Source organism: Neolamprologus multifasciatus, chromosome 14, assembly GCF_963576455.1.
Source record: "Neolamprologus multifasciatus chromosome 14, fNeoMul1.2, whole genome shotgun sequence".
Taxonomy (NCBI): domain Eukaryota; kingdom Metazoa; phylum Chordata; class Actinopteri; order Cichliformes; family Cichlidae; genus Neolamprologus; species Neolamprologus multifasciatus.
This window is the reverse complement of record NC_140452.1, coordinates 20,870,886-20,895,542: the sequence shown is the minus strand read 5'-3', so window position 1 is coordinate 20,895,542 and position 24,657 is coordinate 20,870,886. Positions and strand designations below refer to the sequence as shown.

At 42.0% G+C, this 24,657-nt stretch overlaps 2 protein-coding genes across 4 annotated transcripts in view; both read left to right on the top strand.

Annotated features, from left to right (window-relative positions):
* Nucleotides 1-4,992, top strand: part of mettl16 (methyltransferase 16, N6-methyladenosine) — a 28,995-nt gene extending 24,003 nt beyond the window's left edge. For both annotated transcript variants that reach the window (XM_085131706.1, XM_085131705.1), the window contains exon 10: nt 87-4,992. In XM_085131706.1, the coding sequence (XP_084987832.1) occupies nt 87-707 (621 nt within the window). In that variant the 3' untranslated portion in view covers nt 708-4,992. The remainder of the gene's footprint in view (nt 1-86) is intronic.
* Nucleotides 3,629-18,911, top strand: mnta (MAX network transcriptional repressor a). 2 transcript variants are annotated; one of them, XM_085131702.1, is made up of 6 exons: nt 3,629-3,761; nt 8,190-8,796; nt 9,131-9,172; nt 9,374-9,485; nt 15,043-15,235; nt 15,386-18,911. In XM_085131702.1, the coding sequence occupies exons 1-6, from the start codon at nt 3,689-3,691 to the stop codon at nt 16,159-16,161; spliced, it is 1,803 nt and encodes a 600-aa protein (XP_084987828.1). In that variant the 5' UTR covers nt 3,629-3,688; the 3' UTR covers nt 16,162-18,911. The 2 variants fall into 2 exon arrangements, with proteins under 2 accessions (XP_084987828.1, XP_084987830.1); XM_085131704.1 differs by lacking the exon at nt 9,131-9,172.
* Nucleotides 18,912-24,657: the final 5,746 nt, after the last annotated feature.

Genomic DNA, 24,657 nt, shown 5'->3' with positions numbered 1-24,657 from the left:
ACTACTGAACATTGTTTTATGTATAATAGATTTCACTGACGTTTTGACTGCACTGGCCTAACTGTCTCATGTGTGCGGCTCTGCAGGTGCTGCACAAACGTGTGCCTTGCAAAAAGGAGGAGCAGAGCCTCTTTCTGACAGCTGTGGAGAACACCTGGATCCACGGGCGTCAGAAGAGACGTGAACAGACACGTCAGCTCCGAGAGCTCCCCAGGGCGCCACACTGTGCTGGAACCACTTCACAAACCACCGTGACTGCAGGTGCTCCAGAAACATGCCCGACCTCCCAAAACCAACTGACCACCGCAGAAAACAGCAGCAGCCATAACGAGAACGCGGGGAGCAAAAGCACGCCTGCAGACGAGCCGGGTAAAGAAGTCACAGAGAGCATGACTGGGGAACAAAAAGAGGCCCCAGAAAAAGTAACAGGCGAGGATGTGGACATGGAGTCCTCTACCTGCACAGGAACGGGGCAGGAAGCAGACCTGAAGGAAACACCTGCTGCAGCGAGCGAACCGCCCTCGAAACGACCCGTGAGCCCCAGCACTGTCAAACACTTCTTGTTTAAGTGTCTGCTGAACGTGATCCAGGAGCAGAGTGATGTAGTGATCGAGATGCACTGGGTGGAGGGTCTGAACAGAGACCTGATGAACCAGCTGTGCACTTACCTAAAGAACACACTTTTAAAGACTGTCGCAAAGTCCTGATCAGCAAGTCGAGATCTTTTCTTCTCAAAAATTAAAAGCTTTATTTTTTAGACATGATTAATGTTAGGCTGTGTGTTGGGAAGTTTATTTTGTATAGCTTCTGAAAGGCAATTCTGTATTAGCTGTTTCTTTTAATTCACTTTTAAGATTTTGTATTCTAGAGGCAAAAGTCTCCTTTCCCCCCGCTGAAAAAACACAAGCTTGTTGTAAAAAAACAAAAACAAAATCAATATCACCTGTTTTAATTAAAATACTTATTAATATACTATACTTCATGTCAACCGTACAACAGACAAACCATCATACATAACAAGAATCTCTATTGCAACAAAAGGAGACACCACCTTGTAGCGCTAGTCACCAATTGAGCTTTACAAGTTAATTTTACTGAGCTGGAATCTTCAGGGAAATTACTCCGAACACTCCAACCAATGATTCATTTGGCCTTGCTAATAGCTGATATACTCATGGAATCACCCAACACTGCATATTGTGTGTTATAAATTGCAAAAATATTTGGAATAAATTTACATTTTTATACAGATTTTTTTCCCTTTCTCATAGTGCATTTTTACTGAATTGTCTTTAATTATGTAGTACCTGTAGATATCCACGAGAGGGCAGCGTCAGCTTGTCCTGTGTGTTATGATCCGTTGTACTCGTTGATCTTTAATTGTTCCTTTGTTAGAGATTGTATTTTAGACTCACTGTCGCTCCAGTCTGGCACGACTGTTTTAAATAGACCCACAGACCGTGTAATTCAGGAAGTTCCTGGAGCCCCTCGGTCTTTCCTGGAGAGCCTTTGGTATTATTACTCTGCTGTACCCGGCTGACTTCCTCAACAGCATCGAGTGAATAACAGGAAAACATTCCCAAAATATGCAGGGCCACGTGTACGTATGTGCACATTTTCTGTTGTCATAAGCAGAAACGCGGTTCCTGCTCGTACGACGTGCCCTGTGGTCACGGCCGGACTTTGACTCCGCCGATGCATGAGTCACGTGATATCTGCTGAATAAAGGGCAACAACATTAGAAGCTGGCATTTTTGTTCTTTTGTTTTTGGTCCGCTGATACAACATCTTTAAAGATTTTTAATATGCCTAAAAAACTTCCAGTAACTCTCTCACTGTTATTTATGTTGCTGTCATAAAAATGACGTTTCCTTTTTCTGCAGACCTTGAAGGCTTATAAATCAGTCTGGTGTGACCAGTGTGACTGGAATTATTACCCTAATAAATCAAAAAGACCTGAAGTGACTAGCTAATCATTTCGAACACTAGTTATTTATAAGTCCAGCATTTAAGTTGCTGCCTCCAGCCACTAGTTTAATTTATTGCTTTTTCTTTCCATCTTTACTATAAAAAAGCACATTTGGGTGGACAAAATCATCATAGAGTTAGAGGGAAGTGTATTGTCATTAATCCTTATTCTGACATAACAGCAGTCAATGATGAAAGTGAAACTGAGCTGTGGCCTTACATTAATCAAATAAGCCAAAATGTGCTACTTCGCTATGGTTTTATTGTTTAACAACTACAGATATGGCTTCAGTAATAACACTGATTAGTGCAGGGATGACGAGCTCTTTTTATATCCATATGTGGGTGGGACGGACCAGTGAAACTGCCCTTCAGTGTCAACTAGTTTAATCCTTGAGCTATCCTAATTTAAAAAACCAAGTGAAGTTTCAACAGTATTTCTCAGTTTTTCCCGCATGATAAAGAAACCTTGCAACACGACTCTTTGGGCTTAAATTTTATGTGTAAACAAATGTGTAAAATTCTGGTAACATCACAAAAATGTCCAGTGAACCCACTATAAAAAATAAACAAAACAACATATATTTCTATAGTGAAAAAAGCGGGAGGTTTTCTGCCACTTGATTATTTATCTACTACTTAATGACTTTAGTGTAGTATGAATAACCATGGGGAATCTGTGAAACATGTAAATATAGTAAAAAAAAAAAAAAAAAAAAAGTCCAAAATGTATGCCCTCCTTCATGACCAGTGGGCCAAACTTGAGTTGTTGGCAGTGTGATTGTGACCCCTGAGCCTTATTTTTGACAGGGGTTAAAGAGTGGAAGTAATCTTCAGATGTAGGAACCAATCATAGTATAGAAACACTGTTACACATGAACGGAAATGTAAAAGTAAAATAAGACATTATACGGACAGACAGGATTATATTATTTATGTGCACAGAGGTGTTATGATGCAACTGTTGGAACTAGCACTTGCAGTTATTAGATGCAGGGCTCAGTCTACCCCGTGACTGCTTGGTTTTTTGCTTGGTTTTTACTTTTAAAGTGCGCCCGTACGCCTGATGCAAGCTCGTAAACTCCCAGCATGTGACCCTGACGTGCCAAACGAAGCTCGCTGACTGTTCTCCGCGCTGATTGGCTGGTGGACACAGCGCCAATAAGATGTAAATTTACCGCAGTCAAGCAAACTGTCGGCCTTTCGTTTACACAGAACAACTACGCGGTGACAACTTGTAGCCATCGATTAGTCAAACATCAAGCCGCGAGAGGGCGGCACGTGAGACACTTTTAACAGAACAAGCCGCCGTTCTAAGCGGCAACATTCTTGATACATTTTCTGCGCGTGGCGGACGTGACTCGTGAGAGCGCTCAACGAGACCGAAATCACCCGAACCCCGCTCCGTGTTTTCCCGTCGCTTCCCTCGTATGCACGCGGTGAGGGAGGGCGTTTGTCTGTGGGCGGTTACAAACGCTGCGTGATTCACAAACCTTATTTGTTCGTACTACTTTGAGCGCCATCTTGTTTGTAACTCTTCTACGTAAGTGGTAGAGTTTCTACTGAGGGGGGTATCGGATTACCCTCTCTTTTTCTCCTTCCTCCCCCCTACCCCACCCTCAGCTTCAGACCGGGAACCTTTCCCTGTGGCAGGCTGTACGCACAGGCGCGTCTGCTTTACAGCCTTTTCTCCGAAAAAAGTATTTTCAAGCGGACAGAAATGAGCATCGAAACGCTTCTGGAAGCGGCCAAGTTTTTGGAATTTCAAGCCCAGCAACAACAGAAAGCACGTGGTAAGTTTGTCTTTTATTGGGAAAAAAAGATAAAATAAATAAAAGCTCGCTCGCTTTTCACACTCTGGCAGTAAGGAGTGGGAACCAGTCCACCCATTCAGTGAAAGGTTTAGTCTCCGAGTTAAGAGGAAACCCTGCCTGTGGCTCATTTAGCAGCAATATCTGAACCGATTCCCGTTTGTCACGTATGCATTTAAAGACTGTTTCAGTCTTCCTAGTTTTACTTTCATTCCGGTTTTAGAGCGGCTGCTGTGGATCTGGAGGCTTCGCTTCATGTCAAGATTGAGGTCAGGTCTCAGACAGACAGGCAGACAGAGTCGGGCTTCTGCTGCAGTGTCAGGGGTTACTGCATCGAAACCTGCTGCATAGACACTTAACGTGCTGCTCGGCCGCGTCACCGCGCGCCTTCCTGTATTTCTGAGTATCTGCACGCGCTGCTGCGGAACATTAAAAATAAAAACAAAACACAGTCCGATGAAGGGCGGTGGCGCGCGGAGTGCCAGGCTCGTTTTACATAATGACCTGACATCGTCCGCTGGGGATCAAGTGACTCTGGCATTCAGGTTCCCCCTCCTCCTCCCTCCCACCCCAGCAGTCTGCGCCCCCTCAGTCCCTCCGCGCGCCTTCCAGATATCAAGTGTTGTAGTGACTCTGCGTACCTGTGTGTTTCGGTGTGACTGTCGATTCTTAATACATAAAAAAGCAAAATCACAAACTCCCCTGGCGCTCCAGACTCTCGTGGAGGGCTTTGAGTGTCAGTCGATGACGTGAAACAACAAACCACGCCCCTGTAGTTTAAAAAGCATAGATGGTTACGCCCCTTCCACCACGTGCGTGCCGGGCAACCCCTCCCAAAGATCGTTTATAAAGCAGATGGCTCACTCCGGTATTCCATCCGTGTAAACTACATCCGGAGAGAATTAACAAGCGTTACGTTTTTATATTTACAACTTAATTCAGCTCTGGAGTCAACAAACTCTTCATGTGAGATTTCTATTCAAGTTTCTTTTGATGTCATGCTGCACATCGCTTAATGACTGAATTATGTGTCAGTGAGAAATCTACCGCATAACTTACTACGTAACCAGAAACTCATCTAAACCCTACGCCGTAACCTGACGTGCACTTCCTGAGAAATGGTGATGAAAACCTAGTAGAAATTGCTTCAGGTGCAGGAAATCACTTGGAATCACTGACCAGTTCATGACCCTTTGTGACTGGAGCTTTTTTTTTTTTTTTTTCTTCCTGTGGACCAGTGGTTGGCAGATGGTCACACTCTAGCCTTATGTGTCTGTGGCCTTATTTACTTGACTGTCACCATGATTGTCACACATCCAAATGGCAGACGAGTTAATGTCACATGTCTGCAACTCTTTGTTATATACATGCAGTTACACGCCAATAAATCAATATATCTTGCATGGATCGCTATAGCTGTCAACATATTGTGTTTGCACTGCATATTAAAAGGAAACAAACCTATCAGAGTTGTTTACGTTTGCATAGCTGTGAGGTGTAGTTACATTTCGGGGAAGGTGCAGGTTGAGCTACCTCAGACAACCCTAACGCTAACATCAGACTTGCTGAAAAAGTGCATTACACTTCCTGCGCCGTTCAAGCTTGGTTGCCAACAGATCAGCTCTTTGGTTGAACGCTGATTTTTACATATGCTGTAGCTCTTTACATATTCGCGAATGAAAAGTAGCCTTTTGGCTAATTATGGCATATTTACATTGATATGTTCATGAATGGTTAAATTCATCATTACGGAGAGAGTCCACGCAGGCTCAGAGTGAGAGATCCTGTTTTTTTCCTCAGCTGCTCCTGCTTGGTGCATTCTAAGCAGGCGCCTTCTCCTCCTCCTCCTCCCTCTCTGCTACTGTAGAGCAGGTCACTGTGTGCAGGAAACTAGGCCAGTGTTCCTCTATGTACTGCTGCAGTTATATAATGCATATAGAAAACCTGCTTGTTTTTTGTAAGTGTTTCATGGGTTTTCTTTCAGAAAAGACCCCTCTGTGTTTATGTCAACAAAACAACATTAAATTGTCAGAACTCATAACTGTGCATGCAACAGCTTATGAAAGCTGTCTACTGCAACTGGAACATCTTGTTCTTTCATATGTTTTTACCGCTGAAGAAAAGACTTTTCAGTGTAACAGGACATGTTCATACACTGGGAAAAAATACACTGAAATGCTTAAAGTAACACTGTTAAAATCTTTCTAGAGCTTTTTAGAGCTGGATATAATATCTCCTTCCTCCATCACATTATTTTTTTTTACAGTCACAGTCATTGATAAAGTGACATTAGTGTTTTAAAATGTAAAATCATAACACTATGTGCTGCTTTTTCGTAGATCTAAATAGACTACCAGATCTGTGAAAGATCTGTTTTAAAGCATAATGTTCTGAACTTTGAACCCTCAAAATGTGAGCATGTATATTTTAAACTGATTATACATGGATAACAAGTAGTATCTGTCACATTATTATTATTATTTATTTATTTTATTTTAAACAAAAGTTGAAGTTAATTTAAAGACTGACCGATAAAAGGTTGTGATTTTGAGAGATATTAGAGAAACCTGCTCTTAATCCTAACTGATTAAACAAGCTGACCTCATACGTCATGCTCTGGTGCCAGTCGGTTAGATCCATTAATTCCTGCTTTTATCAATGTTGGTGTTTTAGAGATGTGTTCATTCAGCTTCAAATAGTCTTTGATGTTAACAGGTGAGAATATTCCTATTATTTTGTACACCCTATTTGAAGGCGAGCTTACATTATGATGCAGCAAACTACATTATCTAAACCCGGATTATTTTTTTGGTCGCTTCATACAATCTTATTGTGCGTAGCTATGTAGAATTTTACATATAATGTAGCTATTTTATGTAAATGTATAATAAAAACAGACTGTAAACTTGTAAATCATTGAAACCCCCCCCCCCCCCCCCCCCCCCCTTTTGTGTATTTAAAAAGGTACAAAGACAACATTTCACATTTTGAAACTTAAGAAATGTTACTGGGTTGTTTTTTTTGTTTTTTTGTCTTTAGTGGGAAGGTTTCAGTGACTTTTTTGGATGTTGTGTATCTAATAAACATTTGTTATTTTATTTTTTAGAGTGACTTAGCACCTAATTTCTTGGAGACAGCTGTGTTGTTGTCGCTCACTGTCGTCATCATTTATGTGAACTTGTTTTCAGTGGTTTGGGGTGAAGTCTGTGGTGCCGCTTCAGCTCTGCAGTGAACGGATGAGTGTGTACTGCTGCAGCGTCCTGATCGCATTTATAACGATGTTGATGACAGCTACTTGTATCTGACATTTTCTAACTGTGAACATGAGCTGCCATAGCAACTAGAGTCCCTTTCCACAGCATCTATACAGTGTGGAGGGGGTGTGCTTTAGATGACTGGACAGCCCCGTAAGACGCATTTAGACTGACTCATGTTTTACAAAAATACTGAAGCTGATCACTTTTCAGTTAGATTTATCTGTACGAATCTTTCACATGACTGTAATCACAGTTTATTTAATAGTAATCAAAACGTGCAATCATTTTAAAGCTGGCTCAATGAGATCTGCAGTGTATTAACTGTTATAAATATGGCTTTACAGATAAACCTAACCTGGACATGCGTCTTGGTAGTAAAGAGACCCTCGGGCTTTGTTAGTAGAGATCTAGAGTCGACTTGCACTCACTTCCCCAGCACAACTCAGTCAGTGGACTGTGACCAGGATTACATTACAGCGAGATGTACCTCCATTAAAGCAACAAGCTTCTTTTGTGAAGACATGCTCAAAGCTAGGCAACATTTTTGTGGATGTGAAAATGCATGTACAGATAAAACACAAAGTAGGAACAGCAAGAGAGAAGAGCCTGAAACCCGAAAGCTCAGACTTTCATTTCTGCTTGTTGTAATTACATAACAACAAACATTCTCTTGTAGAGCCACTTTGACTTACAACTGGATGTTTTAATAATACTTCATCACTTTACGTGTAACCGGAGTCACAGTTATGGAATATGTTTGTGCTCTTTCTGTTGTGGCACAGATGAAATGAAACCTACTACTGTCATGGTTTTACACAAGTTTTAGGTTTAGTTAAAAAAAACATCTGTTGGTGTCATGTGCAAATATACCTGCAGCTTTGAGTGTCAAACACTTCTTGTTTCGCTGATTTACTATAATTAAGATGAGCAGGACTAATGTCACTGAGCTGGTACAGCATAACATGCCAAACAAGGCCTTCTACCAGACCTTTCTAGAAATGACCCTGGCTTATTTCCTTTCACATACTCCCAAAATCTATCAGTACTGTTAGTGCTAACAGATTTAGAAAGCTCAAAGGGTTGTTGCTGCATTTTTGTGTATGTGTGTGTATAGATGGGATTGGTTGTATTAATGGCTGTGTTTTTCCCACAGAGGATGAAAAGGAGAAGCTGCGTCTGCAGCACCTGAAAGAGCAGAGCCACCCTAATGTGAACTCCACAATCCACATCAACAATGTTTCTAAAGCAGAGGAGCTCCACATGGAGTCCCGTCCCCCACCCATACCATCAGCTCTGTCACCTCCCTCTGTCCCCATTACAGTCATCCCGATACCTGTGGTCACCCCCAACCTTACAGGCTCACCTACTCTACCTGTTACCACGCTCTCCCCTCCTGCTGCTCCTCCACTGGCCTCCCCAAAGACAGACTCTAGTCCCCCTCTGGAGCAAAGTCCAGCAGCTCTGCTCTGGTCTCCACAGCCCAAACCTGACACCCAAACCATGGTGACTGCCAACCACAAGCAGCCGATACAAAACCACCACCTTCAGCCGCAGCTCGTCACCCAAACCAACAACACTAAACTACACCAGCAGCTGGTTCAGCGCTATCCGGGTACCATCGTTTCGCCCATACAGCAGCAAGCCTTACTGCCCCATTCAGGCCCCGTGCTTCAGCAGGCCCCCCTGCACAATGGCCCCGTCAGCCGGGGAAGTCCTCCTGATGACAGTCGCCACCTAGACAGCAAGAAGAGGCCTGGAGGGTAAGTCTGACCTTTTAACTCAGCATTGTTTTACTGAGGATCAATTTAAATCAGTCCTTAAAATGCAGAAAAAATAATAACTGGGAGTCCAGATTACAGACGTACTGAAACGGTGTCATCAGTAATCTTCTGTGGTCCACTCAGATAATTATAAATTAGATTTGCACGGTTGCTATTATGATAATTTGGATGAGATGATAAATTCACTCACTTACTGTCTGCTCCCAAAACTAAGAAACAGGTTCTTTGATTCATTTTTTTGGCGGGGTTAATTTTTTTATTATTTCAATTTTGTTGCCCTTTTAAACATCACCATTTTACTGTGCTCTTGCAGGGCTGGTACAAGAGAGGTGCATAACAAACTTGAGAAAAACAGGTAGGGTCACCCCTTTCCCCAAAAGCATTTGCCAATAGATTCTTTTTTTTCCTGAAAACTTTACTTATTGGTAGCGCTTCAATTTTGAAATGTGCTTCATATTTTAATCAGAGGACTCCCAAATAGAGATGTTGTTATATTAAAGTGCGCTTTACCATTAGCGCTGTCTAAAGTACCTTCTATTTGTCTTGGGTCTGTCAGACGAGCACACCTGAAGGAGTGCTTTGAGACGCTGAAAAAGAACATCCCGAACATCGATGAGAAGAAAACCTCCAACCTGAGTGTCTTAAGAAGTGCACTGAGATACATTCAGGTGAGCTTGTGATGTCTCCAAAGTTCAACGTTTTATTACCTTCAAATTCCACATTGGTGTATCTGGTATTGGTAATCATTAGTATCCGATTGGTGTTGGTAGATTTTAAAATCTTCTTGAATTTCATTAGTTAGATTTTCATTGGCTGTTTTGTTACTCAATGTTAATATTTATTTTACCCTTTTGTGTACAGTGTGTTGTGACCACTTGTCTGTGAAAAGCACTTATTAAATAAACTCACTTATTATATTGTTTTAACAGCTAGATAAACACAACCACAAACCAAAAAAAAATCACAATTACAGAAATTACAGATTTAAAAACCAACAATCGAAGCGGCACCACTAACAAGTGGCCTGAACCTCCTATCACCTGTTTTTGTTTAGCAGTACAGGCGATGCCTTGTACTTTATTCCCCATGAATGCAACTCGTATAGGGAGGTTGTAACACGTCACTGATGATTGCTCGCTCTTTCCTCACTGCTAACAAAGCCGTCACACTGTGGTGTTATTGACCCACAGTCTTACTGGATACATTTACAATCTTACTGCGTTTAAGATCCTTAGTTGCAGAGAAAAACATCAGACAGCAGCAAGTTTAAACACGGTGATGTATTTAGATCCTTCCTGAGTCTCTAAGACTTCCTCATTTATACCTTTTTCTTAAGTGTGCAAGTGTTTCAACGAGTGACTCGCCATTTCTATGAGTCAAGCTTTCCCGGTTAGAGTATGCTGGTTGTAAACAGCTGGCGCAAAGGTCTGCCACTGGTTTAGTGTAACTTTCAGACTGACTGTGCTGCTGAGTGTGTCCGTTTTTATTGTAGGTCATTTTTCCAATACACTAATCCAGGAGGCGATAAAACAATATCTCTGTTTATGTTTTAAAATCCAACAATGCTTTTATAGATTTGCGTTTTACAATTAGTTGCATGATCTGTGTGTTTACGTTTGTCCAAATGTGGTTAGCGGTTTGCTGTTTAATTTGCATAATAATAAAACACTTACACGGTTTTAGACATGTGGTTGTCACGCGTTGTTGTTTATGAGCATGAAGTTGTTCATTAACTGACCGTGGTGCAGGTTTACTGATGTGTACACCGAGGAGGACGGCATGCTGCTGCTTGACTGTGAGATGCAGCAGGCTGGTTATTCCTCTGTGCGCGTGGATGCTGAGGGAAACTAGGACAGCGTGGGTGCACAGCTCGTCACCCAGTCTCCCTCCCTGTGCCCCTCTCTGTGATTAAGCAACATGCTGTGCGTGTTGTGTTCGACAGGCTTGTGCGTCTTTTCCTCCAATCATCAGCTGAGCTGGACATGCTTGAAACAAACAGAGCAAGGGAAACTTACATAATTGATGATGCTTATATGTGGAAGTGAAGAGTATAGTAAAGAGTAGTATGAAGCAGTTAACCCAGTATTGTAATAGTGTTATACAGGCCACAACAGTGTGTTGTGCCTCTTTGTCACGAGGGTCTTTTTCATTGGCCAGACTGGTGGTGTTTTGTTTTGGAGGGGTGGAGTAAAAGATGTGAGTGCTGGGTGATAGGATGCCTAAAAAAAAAAAAAAAAAAAGGCAGAACACGTGCGAGCACTGGCATCTTGATATGGGAGGTACAGACGCGTGTCCTGCCTGCATGCACCTCATTCCCGAAACTCTGCACACTCCTCCCTCCCCATCCCTGTCCTTGTCCTCCTCTGGGCTGGCAGCAATGAGGCAGCCTGCACACAAAAACACTGAGCTTAGGTCTGAATAAGAGGCTTTCAGCTCAGCGCTCCGCCACTTTTATTTTTACATCTTATTGTAAGTGTTCATTTGTAAATGAGCAAAGTTTCTATGAAAATAAGTGGTAACTGGAACAGTTTTAGTGGTTTTCCAGTGAAAGGCGCAAACTTGGCTAACAGCTACATAGGTCAACTTCCACTTCCTTATTACATTTCAAATGAAGATGACCAGAAAATCTTACATGTGAACCAATTGTTTTCCTTTTTAATTATAGCAATCGCGCTAATAGAGCTGTAAGAGGGTTTTTGTTTTACTTTAGAGACAACATGTAGCAGGCTTTCCTCTGAGCCCGTAGTGGTGTCGCGAAAGCCGAGGCTGTAAAATAAGCCCTGATGCATTAGCGCTCCTCCTCTCCACTCCCCCTCCTTCCCTCCATCCTGCCTCTCTGAGCTTTTAAGGCCACATGAGCAGCAAGCACATGGCTAGCCTGAGCCGCGTGACGTCACCCCCCCTGTGCTGGGCCCCCACCCAGCACTGCAACATGCAGGACTTGCTGTACCACCAGGCTTAGCCGCCCGCAGCAGGGAGGGAGCATGGAGCAGTAAACATAAGGCTCAGCTTACTCCACACGCGCTTCACTTCCTCATGAAAGCTGACTGAACTTGTTCCTCCACTGCTTGTCCGCAAATGCCAGCATGAAAAGTGCTGTACTCTCTGCTAGATAAAGATAAGCTAAAAATGTATTTATCTTTTGATATTTTTAGCATAGTCACTGTGGACTTCATGGCATATTTCCTTTGAAAGGTTGCCTTACAAGATAACTGTACTAGTTCCTTTGACATTTTCATTTTTGTTCATCCTTAACATTAAAAAAAATCTGGCCTCCTTCAGCTTTCTGATGACTCGGCTCTTAACCACAATGAGGTAAATAGGCCAGCTATGACCAACACAAGCTTACACACAAAGGATTGGTGTGCAAAAGTAGGCATTTTATTTCCACAGACAGACTTTTTATTGTTAAAGTCGGGCACCACGTGAAACCCTCTGCTCCAGCTTGAAGGCAGACTAAGACAAGGGTTTATGGTTACCACAGTGTCATAAGACCTGTGTGCAGGAACCCGATCAGTGGAGCAGCATGTCTGCAACGTGGCCTCCTGTGCTCCTGGCCCTTTAAGACAACCCAGCCTTGTGCTGTCTGTTCACGGCTGCTGCAAAAGTGAGTCAGTGAGTACAGCTTGTATTGCTCTCTTTCAATCCCCTGTTATCTGTGGCCCTCCCTCTCCCTTTTTCTGCGGGGCCATGTGCTCGGCCCTCGCATTGCTTGTGACAATAATGCTTCAGCAGTGTTTACCTCCCATGCGCACGCACACACATGCACGCACACACAGTTCTGTGGTAAGAACTCTTCCCTGGAAAAAAGAGGAGGTCTGAATGCAGTCATGTGCAAAGAATCCAAGCGTACCTGGCACATTGTGTCCTACCAATCTGGTGACATGTTTAACATGGTGATGAAGTCACGTGGGACCCATCTGCTGCAGGCTTGTTTATCAGGTGTATGCGGTTAATCTCAGGCTAGCTGTGTCTAAAAAGGCGAATGTGGCGTTGGCTCTCAGCAGTTCAGTGGGTCTCTGTGTCTGTGGAGCATTTCTCCACTCTCTCATTCTCTCTTTATGAGTCATCACTTAAAGCTGTAAGCTTGTAGCGCTACTCACGTAAGGCTGCCAGCTACATGAGGGTAAAAAAGAAGGCGGCCAGACCTTTTTGGACATCACGTTAAATTTTCCTCACCAGAGTAGGTTTTGACAGATATGTTTACACACTAAGAGGCTGTTAGAAACCTAAATCGCACCTCTCGCACATGAAGGTGTGTGCCATCTTTTAGGATTTCAGAGAAAACGTTGACATGTTTTCAGGAGTTTCCCTGACAACCAGAGATGGGGGGCATTTTAGCACATCTTGTGTAGAGATGAAGGGTGTTTTTAATCCGTACAGAGAGGCGGTGCTCTTTATGGCTGGTTACAAGTTGCACATCTGTGTCCAGATGTTTAACAGTGCATGCTAAGGAGCACCTTACTCAGTGAACAGTAGTGTACATGTCTGTCCTGCTATTTAAAATCTGCATGTCCAAACTATATCTCCATTAATCAATAATATTAAAATACAAAGCTGGGATCCCTGTCTTTGTGAATGAGATGGTGCAATACCTGAATTCTTGGAGTTTTCATTAAAATAAGAGGTGTAGTTGTGATTCACATTAAGAGTTGTTCCATGTAACAATTATTTTAAAACAGAACTAGGCTACTAACCCTGATCGTAGATAACTTTAGGTCTATTTGGGAGCAAGGACACAGATTTTCCAACTGTAAAAAAAACCTGCTCTGGTCACAATAAAAGCAGTTTAACTTAAAGATAAGAAACAGCTTGTTTATGTGGATTTGAGCTAAACTGAAATATGAACGGGACTTCTTCTGAGCTTCTATTTGTGTTTAAGTTACTGAGAAGCAGCCAAAGCACAGACCACTTGGCCCATGCATGTCTAATCCTGGATCAGGATTTGAGACAGGTGCTGAATCACACAAGGCCCGCCTTTTGTCCCCTTTTGCTATTTATGTACATGTGCATTGTGCTGTAGGCGCACACGCTCATAATGCACATGCAGGAATGCACTTAAACCGAAGTAGGCCAGAAGCAACCTACACACGACTTAAATCGTACACACGATGACTTGCACATTTACTGTATCGTCACACTGTACACAGTAGGATGAACACTAACAGGAAGTCCACCCTTTATGATCTCAAGTTATCAGGTTGCTGGTAGCGGGTTTCAGACTGTGTCATTTCCCTGAGCCTCTCCCACAGAGAGCGTGCTGAATACTTTGACCAGGCTGCATGTGACATGCAATAAATTAGATATAATTAAAACTTCTGACGTACTTTAAAATGGGAATACTTAAAAACACAAGTCTGCTGATCATGTACCAGTTGCCATAATTTCACTTTTCCTCCTGATGTTGCACGCTAAACATAAAAAAACATAAAACCAGTCACTGTCAATAGTAAAATTCATGTATTCACATTTTATAAATGTGTATTTATAAACGCAGACACAAATGCTAAATACCAAAAGTATAAGAACATAATGCAGGACGGCCCGTTTCTGAGTAATATGCTTCATTGCTAATTGGAACCTTTGATGAATTGCTTTAAACTATGTTTTAAATGTTGTTGCTGGAAAATGTGGCTTTCATTGTAACAAATTTATATTTTTTTCTGGTAGAAGTAATCAGTTATAATGTATAACAGTTTTCTGTCATTAATCTCTTAATATTATTATTTTGAATTTGGAAAATTTGCTATTAAATAAACCATTTCTCCCCTTTATTAGAGTTCAAATAGACCCAGTAGAGTCAAAGTTCATCCCATTGGTGCACTTTGACGTTTTCCTCAAATAAGTAGTGCAGCAGATTTTCTCTCCTCCACCCTCTGTGCACATGAGTAATATCTAATTTCATATCAACATCTTTGACAAAATCAGAAACGGGTCATTTTAACTCCTCGCTAATTTTAGAGGTTGAAGTGGTGAAATCTGTTAAATACTATTAAGACTAATATAAAATCAATGTGAATCTTTACAGTATTGCTTCAAGCATGACCTTGGACTTGAGTAAAAACCTCTCTGACAGCTTCACAAAGAAAATTACTGTGGTTCTCTTCTATTGGATGAATTTATTACACAGTAAATATGACCTTAACGTTTACCCTGTGGACTTTTTCCTGTGTAATTCATAAACCAGTTCTGAGTTTTACCTTTGTATTCTTTTCCTCCTTGCAGACATTAAAGCGCAAAGAGAAGGAGTATGAGCACGACATGGAGCGTCTGGCCAGAGAAAAGATCGCTACCCAGCAGCGACTAGCAGAGCTGAAGAATGATCTTAGCCAGTGGATGGATGTGATCGAGATTGACCGCATCCTCCGACAGACAGTGCAGCCGGAGGAGGACCAAGCTTCAACCTCCACAGCCTCGGGTAGGCAGACGGGAGGGATTGGTGGGGATTTATGTTCACTCTCAACTGCATGTCTGTAAATCTCCCTAATACACAACCAAACACTGTTTCAGATTAAGTCATGTAATTATATATGTAATTAATGAATTCCATAATTTGTTGGTGTTGCAGAAGGTGAAGACATCATGGATGACGATCTGGACGAAGAGCCTGCACCAAGAGCACCCACTGCCTTACCCACCGTGCCTCAAATCATGAAACCTGAGCTGCGCACAACTGCAACACCTACTCAAGTCCCAACTGTGATGCCCACCACCACTACCTCCTTCACCACCCCACACAACCAGCGCAAAGGCCCTCAGCACCAGCCTCAGTCGCTACCAGTGACTCCCCCACAGCCACTGTCTAAACCTGCAGTTCCACCAACGCTCACTGCCACTACATCCAGCACACCTTGTCAGCTGTCAAATCCCACCCAGACGCAGATGGTGACCACACCTAGTCTGCACCCCACAGTTATTGCTCATGCACCAGTGTCCCACCCTTCGGTCATCCAAGTGATCCCAAGTCAGAGCTCCAAAAACATCGCCCAGCTGGGTCCCTCCACCACCACCAGCTCTGTGCAGTTAGCCCCCAGCCACCAGCCCATCAGCCACATAACTGTGCACCCAGTGGCTCACCTGAGCCAGCATTTACCCACTCTCTACTCTCAGCCGGTGGCTGTCACACAGCCGGCCGTGGTCGGTCACATCACTCAAACAATAAACCATGCTCATGTGAACGGCAGTGCGCCTGCACAGCCAGCTGCCACCATTGTTGGTAAGCAGACAGCAGTGAGCACCCAAATGATGGCTCACCACCCGCAGCTAGTGGGTCAGACGGTGCTCAACCCTGTGACCATGGTAACCATGCCCTCCTTTCCCATCAGCACTCTGAAGCTGGCCTGAACACTGCCAACAGGACCACTGAGCTCCAGACTGTGATCCCCATGACAGGGGTAAAGTGATGGAGGGATGTTATTCCCCCATGTTAACAAAGTGACCAAAAACAAGTCCCTGTTCTTAACCTTCCACCTTCTTGTGTGTTGGTTAGTGTTGTGGGAGCACTCAATGGGCCACCTCCCTGCTGTGAACCACGGGCTTCATACCAGGCCATTGACAAGCCAACCGTGTGTGCAGGAGAGCTGCTGGAGACCCTTCTGCTCTGTTTAATACTCACTTAAAAGCATTAAAGTGGACACAAAGCTGGGAACAATCCTAAAACTCCTTCTAGACCAGACTACCACATCTTCTAAGATATAACAGGCTGCATGTGACTGACGGTCCTAATGTCGTGTTTGTGTTGTACACAGTGGGCTGATGTGCAGTTTTTGACCTTCACCTGCCATCCTTCGTTGTTTTAAAGTGAGGCAGTGCGTATTTTCACAGAAGCTAGAAAGAAACGGCCTCACATGGGAAAATGTCGATCTGCTATTATAGAGTCCAGACAGTGTAGGAGCAGAGTGCTGGCCCGCCAAACCCAGCACACGGAGAATGTGGTTCAGAGGAGCCCCTCCTCTTCAGCAGCAGCACATGCTGTAAGGTTGGAGCCAAATCATGGACTGCACTTTGCCGCCTGAGCAGGAGCTGCAGTCCTCGGTGATGGTGCACACAGCAACAGCTCCCCTTGGTGGCTGTTTGTGTTCATAGTCAAACTACCACCTCTGCAACAATGACACAATTCTTCCAGTGAAGTAAAATGATGATATCACATCAGAGTGGCTATACATATACATATATAGCTTTGTCAGTTCTAGGCCTAGCCAGGGTGCAGGGTGTCTCAGGAGCTTGTCTCTGCCTTTAGCGAGTAATGTTCTGTTGACAGATTGCAGCCAAGATGACAATCAGCACCTTTAATTTTAAGGCTCAAGTGCTCAATCAGAAAAGGGTGGATTTCTCATTTCTGCCTCAAGTGAATGAGTTTAAGTATCTCAGGGTCTTGTTCACAAGTGACAGACTGACTGGTCCAGGCACCGCACCAATCAGTGGTCTGCTGTGGCAAAGAGACAGCTGAGCGCTAAGGCAAAGCTATTCATTTACTGGTTGATCCACTGTTCTACCCACAAACTGTGGTTAGCAACTGAAAAAATATGAGATCACTGATACAGGTGGCGTAAATGGGCTTCTTTCTAGGCTGTCTTGCTTAGCCTAGACAAGATGAGGAACTCATCATTCAAGAGGAGCTGAGTCAGATGAGGTGGTTTGGGAATCTGAGTAGGATGCCTCTAAGGTGAACGGTTTCAGGCATGCACAACCAAGAAGACACCCGATGGCAAATCCAGGACATGATATCTCTCAGCTTGCTTGGGAAAGCCTTGGTGTCTCCCACACTAGAGGAGTGAGGTCTCGATAGCTCTGCTTAAACTGCTACCTGTGTCCAGATAAGCAGAAGATTGGGTGGATGGCTGGATTTAGTTTTTAAGTGTTTAAAGGACAATCAAATTGTTACTTATTTCTAGTATCTGTCCTTCAAACATACTGGTGATTGTACACTGAGCACAAATACAAGTTAGTGTTTCAGGATAAAACAGTTTGTGTCACAGCTGCTAATGTATTTTAAATATTTTTCATTTTGCAGAGTAGGATTTGTATCTACATCTATATGATCCCCAACCCCAGCAGAGGCGAGTTTATATGTGCTGTGAGACTTAAATACCATGAGGTAAAGGATGTGAATCTGAATACAGAAAGGTCCATAAAATATAGTGAAGTGTGTCTATGCTGTCTTGTAGTGCATATGGTAGTAGGGTGTGTGTTTGCATGCCATTAATGCATGCCATGACTGTACTAATGTAGTGATCACTATGAAAGCAAGGACCTATAGCAGTGCTCTCCGATGAGCTTATGAACTTCATTACGTTACTATAGGCGTGTGAAGGATTTCTGACACATTTAAGATTCTGTCATCCATAAAACTGGGGACAAGTATCTGTACAAAGCGACAACAACAGATGACTTTAATGTGTTTATTCGAGGCACCCTCTTTCCAAAGCTGGCACTGTGAACATTTAAAAAGTAGTCTCAATGAACAGCCAACCTGCAGTTTAACGCACTATGCTCTCTGAATTTAATCTGAATGTACTGATCTGTGAAAACATTTGGAGTGTCGAAACAGGAGTCGAGCCCTTTTTAGAAATGCAGTTACTTTATTAAAGTGTATGTAAAGTGTAACATTACAAACCTGATTTTGTATTTTAAGATTTACTGTCGCTTGTGTCATCACCCCTTGTTTGTTAATTTTATCAAATAGCTTATTTTCTGGGACCATGTACAGTGCTGTATGTGAAGGGGCGATCACTACATTCAATCACATTTGGCCACTTGTTTAAATTATTCACCCCTTCCATGTTTTTGTATTTTGCTCTGATGCAATACGTTGTTTCCTTGCCATCTCTTAGATTTCACACAAACATCTGGGATAAATGGCATTTTGAAATCGTTTTGCAGAAAAAAAAAATGCATAAACGTTACCAGATACAAATGCTTGAAGAAGCAAAAATATACCTGTGTTTTCCCTATGGAGAAAGTTTACATTGTATATAGCCTGTAAATGTTGGGCTTCATTTAGATCTATCTGTAATAAGGTAAAAGCTTGGGAAAATATGTAAAAGTTAAAATTTATAAAAAAGATACTTAATAAATTGTATTATGTTTACAAAGGTCTGAAGTGGCTTCTTTAAACAAAGTGTAGAGAAACACAAAGATGGTTTTATATTCAGAGCACAGTCAAACATTAAACACTGCCTTAGCACTAACTCTCAGTGATGGATACACTGAGGTCATCAGGACTTGTTGACATGCCAGACTGGATGAGCTAAGAACTGAGCCGCCGACTTTCCAGTTGGAGCCACATTGACTCAGAGAAATAAAGTGGAAAGTTATACTGATATTTGAACGCAGAAATTGTTTCTAATTATTATTAGTTATTTAGCATCAACACTTCTTTAAGTGTTGTTTTGTTCATGCAGTGGTTTGAAACACCAAAGATGATCAGATTAGAGAAATTGCTCTGGTACTTTTACTCCAGAAATATCAGGTTAGGCTAATACTGAAAACAGTAGTAGATAAACTGCAGATATAACGTGGACAAAGAGATCAAGTTACCTCTGTGTAATGTGATGCCACTTAGTAGCAGACGCTAGCTACATTTTTAACACTTTTTCAAAACCTCTAAAATAAAAGCTGAACATAAGCATTCAAGAGGAGCGGAGTCAGATGAGGTGGTTTGGGCATCTGAGTAGTCCTTTTATACAAGCCTTCTGTAGTAGTCATTCCAGGATAACTAGATAACAAAGGCTAGTCTAGTCAGGATGTTATGTCACAATTCCCGCAAAAGCCAGGTTGGTTGTAATTAAAAACCTGTTTAATATTTAGTCATCATAGCAACTAGACATACAAGTTATACCTATGATTAAAGTTATCTGTATATCTGTTTAGTCCACTTAAAAGTAAAATAATTTTAATGTTTCAAAACTATTTTCTGATACCTTCAAATTAACGTTTCTACAAGTGGAGGTTGACACAAAAACCTTAACAATGAAAGAGCTTGCCAAAGACAATGCAACTACTAAAAATTACACTTGCTTGACATTTCACACAGTTGTCGGTGCCAGGCTGCTCTGAGTATTTCAGAAAAAGCTGATGTACTGGGATTTTCCCCACACACCCATGTCTACAGTTTACAGAAAGAAAATATCCAGTGAATTTTCTGTGTTGTTAATGCTAGAGGTTAGAAAAGAAAGGCCACACTGCAACTGCATAACTTGGTTGTAATAACTAGGGTATGCAGAAGAGCAACTCCAAATACCCAACACGCTGACCATGGAAGCAGATGGGTTACGACAGCAGAAGGCCACTCTTGCCAGCCATATAATAATTTGGACAATCGCCAAAATTAGATGATAAAAGATTGGAAAAATGTCACCTGACCCGAGTCTTGATCTCCACTGCAACAGCCAGACGGAAGTGTCATAAACGGCATGAAATCTTCCTGCCTTGTATTGGTGCCTTATGCTGGTGTAATGGTCAGAGTAATTTTCTTGGTCCACTCTGGGCCCCACAGTACCAACTGAGCATCGTTTAAAGCAGACCTGAATATTGTTGCTGGCTATGTCGATCCTTGTATGACCACAGTAGAACAATCTTCTAATGGCTGCTTCCAGAAGGATAACACACCACGTCACAAAGTTAAAATCATCTCAAAACATGAACATGTCACCAAGTTCACGGTTCTCAGACGACCTCCACAGTTACCAGATCTCAATCCAGTAGAGTGCCTTTTTTGATTTGTCAGCTTCACACAAATTTGCAGCAACTGTGTGATGCCATCATATCAACGTGGACCAAAATTGCAGAGGAACACTTCTAACATCTTCTTGGATCCATGAAGCAATAAGACAGCTCTGGAGACAAAAGTAGGTCCACGGTACTAGAAAGGTGTACCTAATGAAGTGGCCAGTGATTCCATCTTTCACACTAGCAACAAATTTAATTGAGATATCATAATTAAACAAGTTATTTAAAATTTTTTAAAACAATTTACCGAGGTAAAGTGACTGGTAATACAGGGTGGGCCATTTATATGGATACACTGTAATAACATGGGGATGGTTGGTGATATTAAAGTCCTGTTTGTGGCACATTAGTATATATGAGGGGGCAAACTCCTCAAGATGGGTGGTGACCATGGTGGCCATTTAGAAGTCGGCCATCTTGGATACAACTTTTGTTTTTTCAATAGGAAGAGGGCCATGTGACACATCAAACTTATTGGTAATGTCACAAGAAAAACAATGGTGTGCTTGGTTTCAACGTAACTTTATTCTTTCATGAGTTATTTACAAGTTTCTCTTTGTTCACAGCCATTGACATGTTGAAGAGGTTGACACGTGAGGAGCGGATCAAAATTGTGTTGATATCAGGTGAACGCAGTAACCGGGTCACTGCAGCAGATTTCAATGCAAGACACCCTACGAGACCACCCATCTCCCATGCTACAGTTAGAAAACTGCTTGCTAAGTTTCGTGAAACTGGTTCAGTGTTGGATTTGCCAAAATGTGGACGCAATAAAAGTGTCACTGATTAAGAAACATCAGTGGCTGTCCTAGCTTCATTCAGCAAGAGCCCACAGCGTAGCACTCGCCGCATGTCACTGGAGAGGGGCATTAGTCGAACATCCCTTCGGCGGATATTAGCTACTCACAAATGGCACCCTTACAAACTCCAGCTACTGCAGCATCTCAACAAGGATGACCCAGATTGGCGCACAAAATTTACAGAATGGGCAAAAATTGGAACAGGACCCTCAGTTCACGCAGAAGATTTTGTTCAGTGATGAGGCAAACTTTTATGTGAATGGTGAAGTTAACAAACAAAACCACTGCTATTGGTCTGACACTAACCCACATTGGATGGATCCCTGTAAGACTGTTGGAACAAAAAAAGTGATGGTTTGGTGTGGTATATGGGGTACAACGATAGTGGGTCCATTCTTCATCAATGGAAACCTCAAGGCCACTGGATATTTGAAATTGCTACATGATGATGTGTTTCCCTCTTTGTGCACTGAAGCTGGCACGTTTTTCCAGCAAGATGGTGCACCACCACATTATGGGTGCCAGGTCCGAGCATTCCTAGATGAACAGTTTCCTGGAAAGTGGATTGGTCGTCGTGGGCCAGTTGAATGGCCCCCAAGGTCTCCCAATCTGACCCCCTTAGACTTTTATCTTTGAGGTCATCTGAAGGCAATTGTCTATGGTGTGAAGATACGAGATGTGCAGCACCTGAAACTACGGATACTGGATGCCTGTGCTGGCATTTCTCCTGCGGTGTTGCTATCAGCGTGTGAAGAGTGGGAGAAGAGGGTTGCATTGACAATCCAACACAATGGGCAGCACATTGAACACATTTTGTAAGTGGTCAGAAACTTGTAAATAACTCATGAAAGAATAAAGTTACGTTGAAACCAAGCACACCAATGTTTTTCTTGTGACATTACCAATAAGTTTGATGTGTCACATGGCCCTCTTCCTATTGAAAAAACAAAAGTTGTATCCAAGATGGCCGACTTCTAAATGGCCACCATGGTCACCACCCATCTTGAGGAGTTTGCCCCCTCACATATACTAATGTGCCACAAACAGGACCACCAACCATCCCCATGTTATTACGGTGTATCCATATAAATGGCCCACTCTGTATATTAAATATTTTAGCTAACCATCTACCTACCTACATCAAGAACTTCGTAGCATTACCTTTGCTTTATTTCCTAAGTTTTATAAAACAAACAAACTACTAAGTAACTTAAAACACTGTAATGAACGGATTCACTGACTTTCAGTGTTGGGGAGTAACGGAATACATGTACCGCCGTTACGTATTTAAAATACAAAATATGAGTAACTGTATTCCGTTACAGTTACCGTTTAAAAAGGTGGTATTTAGAATACAGTTACTTTGTTGAAATAAATGGATTACACGGCGGTACTTCCCTGTTTCATATTGTGGCGGGTCAGGACTGTTTGCGTTTTGTTTGACAGCTACGTCCTGTTGTTCCAGGCGGCAGCGTTACAGTTGCCATGGTTACAGGGTGACGCTCTCTCTCTGCGTGTTTCCTGGGTGAGAGAGGCCTTTTCGTTGTTGTTGTGCTAAGCTAATAGGCAGAATGCTACAGGTATAGCTCTAAAGAATGTAGCATCATAGGCAGTGTAGTCCGTGCTGCAGGGAGAATGGACTGCCATACCCGTTATGTGTCTGTGAGCGAGGGAGGGAGAAAAAGGAAAAGTACGAGCTGTCATCGAGCAAAAACGGGAGCAAAAACAGGAGCTGGAAGCATGTAAATATACTAATAACCACTGCAGCCAAGAAGAGTGCCTGACGAGCCCAGTTGTAAGTAAGCTATTAAGACTCGACTGTACACCGTGTTCATGTTTTCCTCCAAAAACAATAAGTTCCATTGGAGCAGCCTTTCAACGCCTCTCTCTGTCTCTCGCAAGCAAACTTGACCCAGACAACAAAGTAAAGCTAGTTTTCGGCTACGAGCCCGACACAGAACCACCGTATTAGTCAGAGGTCCCTTTACTACGGTTCGGAGCCGCGGACCTTCAGTAACAGTAATAAATCACAGCAATAGTACATTCATGTAGTTGTAAACAGCATGATAATATATTAAGTAATCCAAAGTATTCAGAATACGTTACTCTCATCGAGTAACGTAACGGAATACGTTACAGAATACATTTTGGGGCATGTATTCTGTAATGGAATACATTTTAAAAGTAACCTTCCCAACACTGCTGACTTTTTTCCTCCTTTCGTGCTCCTTCCATCTTCTGACCCCCACAGCTGCAAAATGGCGTCAAAGTTAGCTAGCAGTTTTCAAACGGTTGTGAAGTTGCTGCCAATGTTATCCCAAGTCCCATTATTTTACTTTAAACCTCCCAATTAAAATTAAACACTGGGGAAACGGCTAGTAATTTTGGAAAAGTCTTCATTTATCTAAGCATTTAAAAACTTATATCAGTTAAAGTCGCAGAGAACGTGATACCTTAATTAGCTACCTTTGAGGGGAGGAGGATTTGACTGAAAATTTAAGTAAGATTTTAAGATAGGAAGTCGAAATTTCGAGTTAAGTATCACGAAATTTTGGATTTAGTCATAAGTAATATATTTTTGAAACTATAAGTTGAACATTTAAAGTTATGCATCTCAGAATTTGTGCACACATCTAGAAATTTTCCATTACTTCTGATTTTTAAAAAAAATGTATGGAAGAGGATTAGGGCCACTGGGGGCACGTCTTTTTTATTTATTTTCCAAAATTCGGAGAAATGTCTCAGAATTTTGGAAAAGAAACCCCCCTCATTCCCCTAGTGGCTCTAATCCTCTTCCGTAAAAATGAGAGAAGTAACTCAAAAGTTTTAATTTTTTTTAAAATGTAAAGCTAATAACCCCAAATTTTTATGGAACGTAAAATTTGGAGTTACATCTCAACATTTCTTTCAGGATATTAATTAAAATTTTTAGGATAACCTGAAATTTTGCTTTAGCTCTTCCTATTTGTTATTTATTCCCCCCCCCCCCCCCCCCCCAGTGGCAAAAACAAGCTTCCTCTGATTTATTATAACACTGTGTAATAATATATAATAATATATATATATATACCATAATATATATACACACACTTCCTAAACTTATATCAGAAAATCACTATCAATCCACCCATTTTAGATGACACACAAAACCATTTAATCCCACTTCCATTTGCAGCCATAAAAAACTCATTGTCTTATTCAACTTGAAATTATAGTCACATTTTATTACAATATTAGAATTTGTACACATTGCCCTCTCCATCCTCTTTCATTTATAAATTTATTACATAAATATAATCAAAAAATGCAA

Excerpts from the sequence above, each read along its gene's own strand:
- mnta (XM_085131702.1), top strand. The coding sequence starts at position 3,689 with ATGAGCATCGAAACGCTTCTGGAAGCGGCCAAGTTTTTGGAATTTCAA. Across the intron at positions 8,797-9,130 it reads AGCAAGAAGAGGCCTGGAGG|GGCTGGTACAAGAGAGGTGC; the intron begins GTAAGTCTGACC and ends GTGCTCTTGCAG. Across the intron at positions 9,486-15,042 it reads GTGCACTGAGATACATTCAG|ACATTAAAGCGCAAAGAGAA; the intron begins GTGAGCTTGTGA and ends TCCTCCTTGCAG.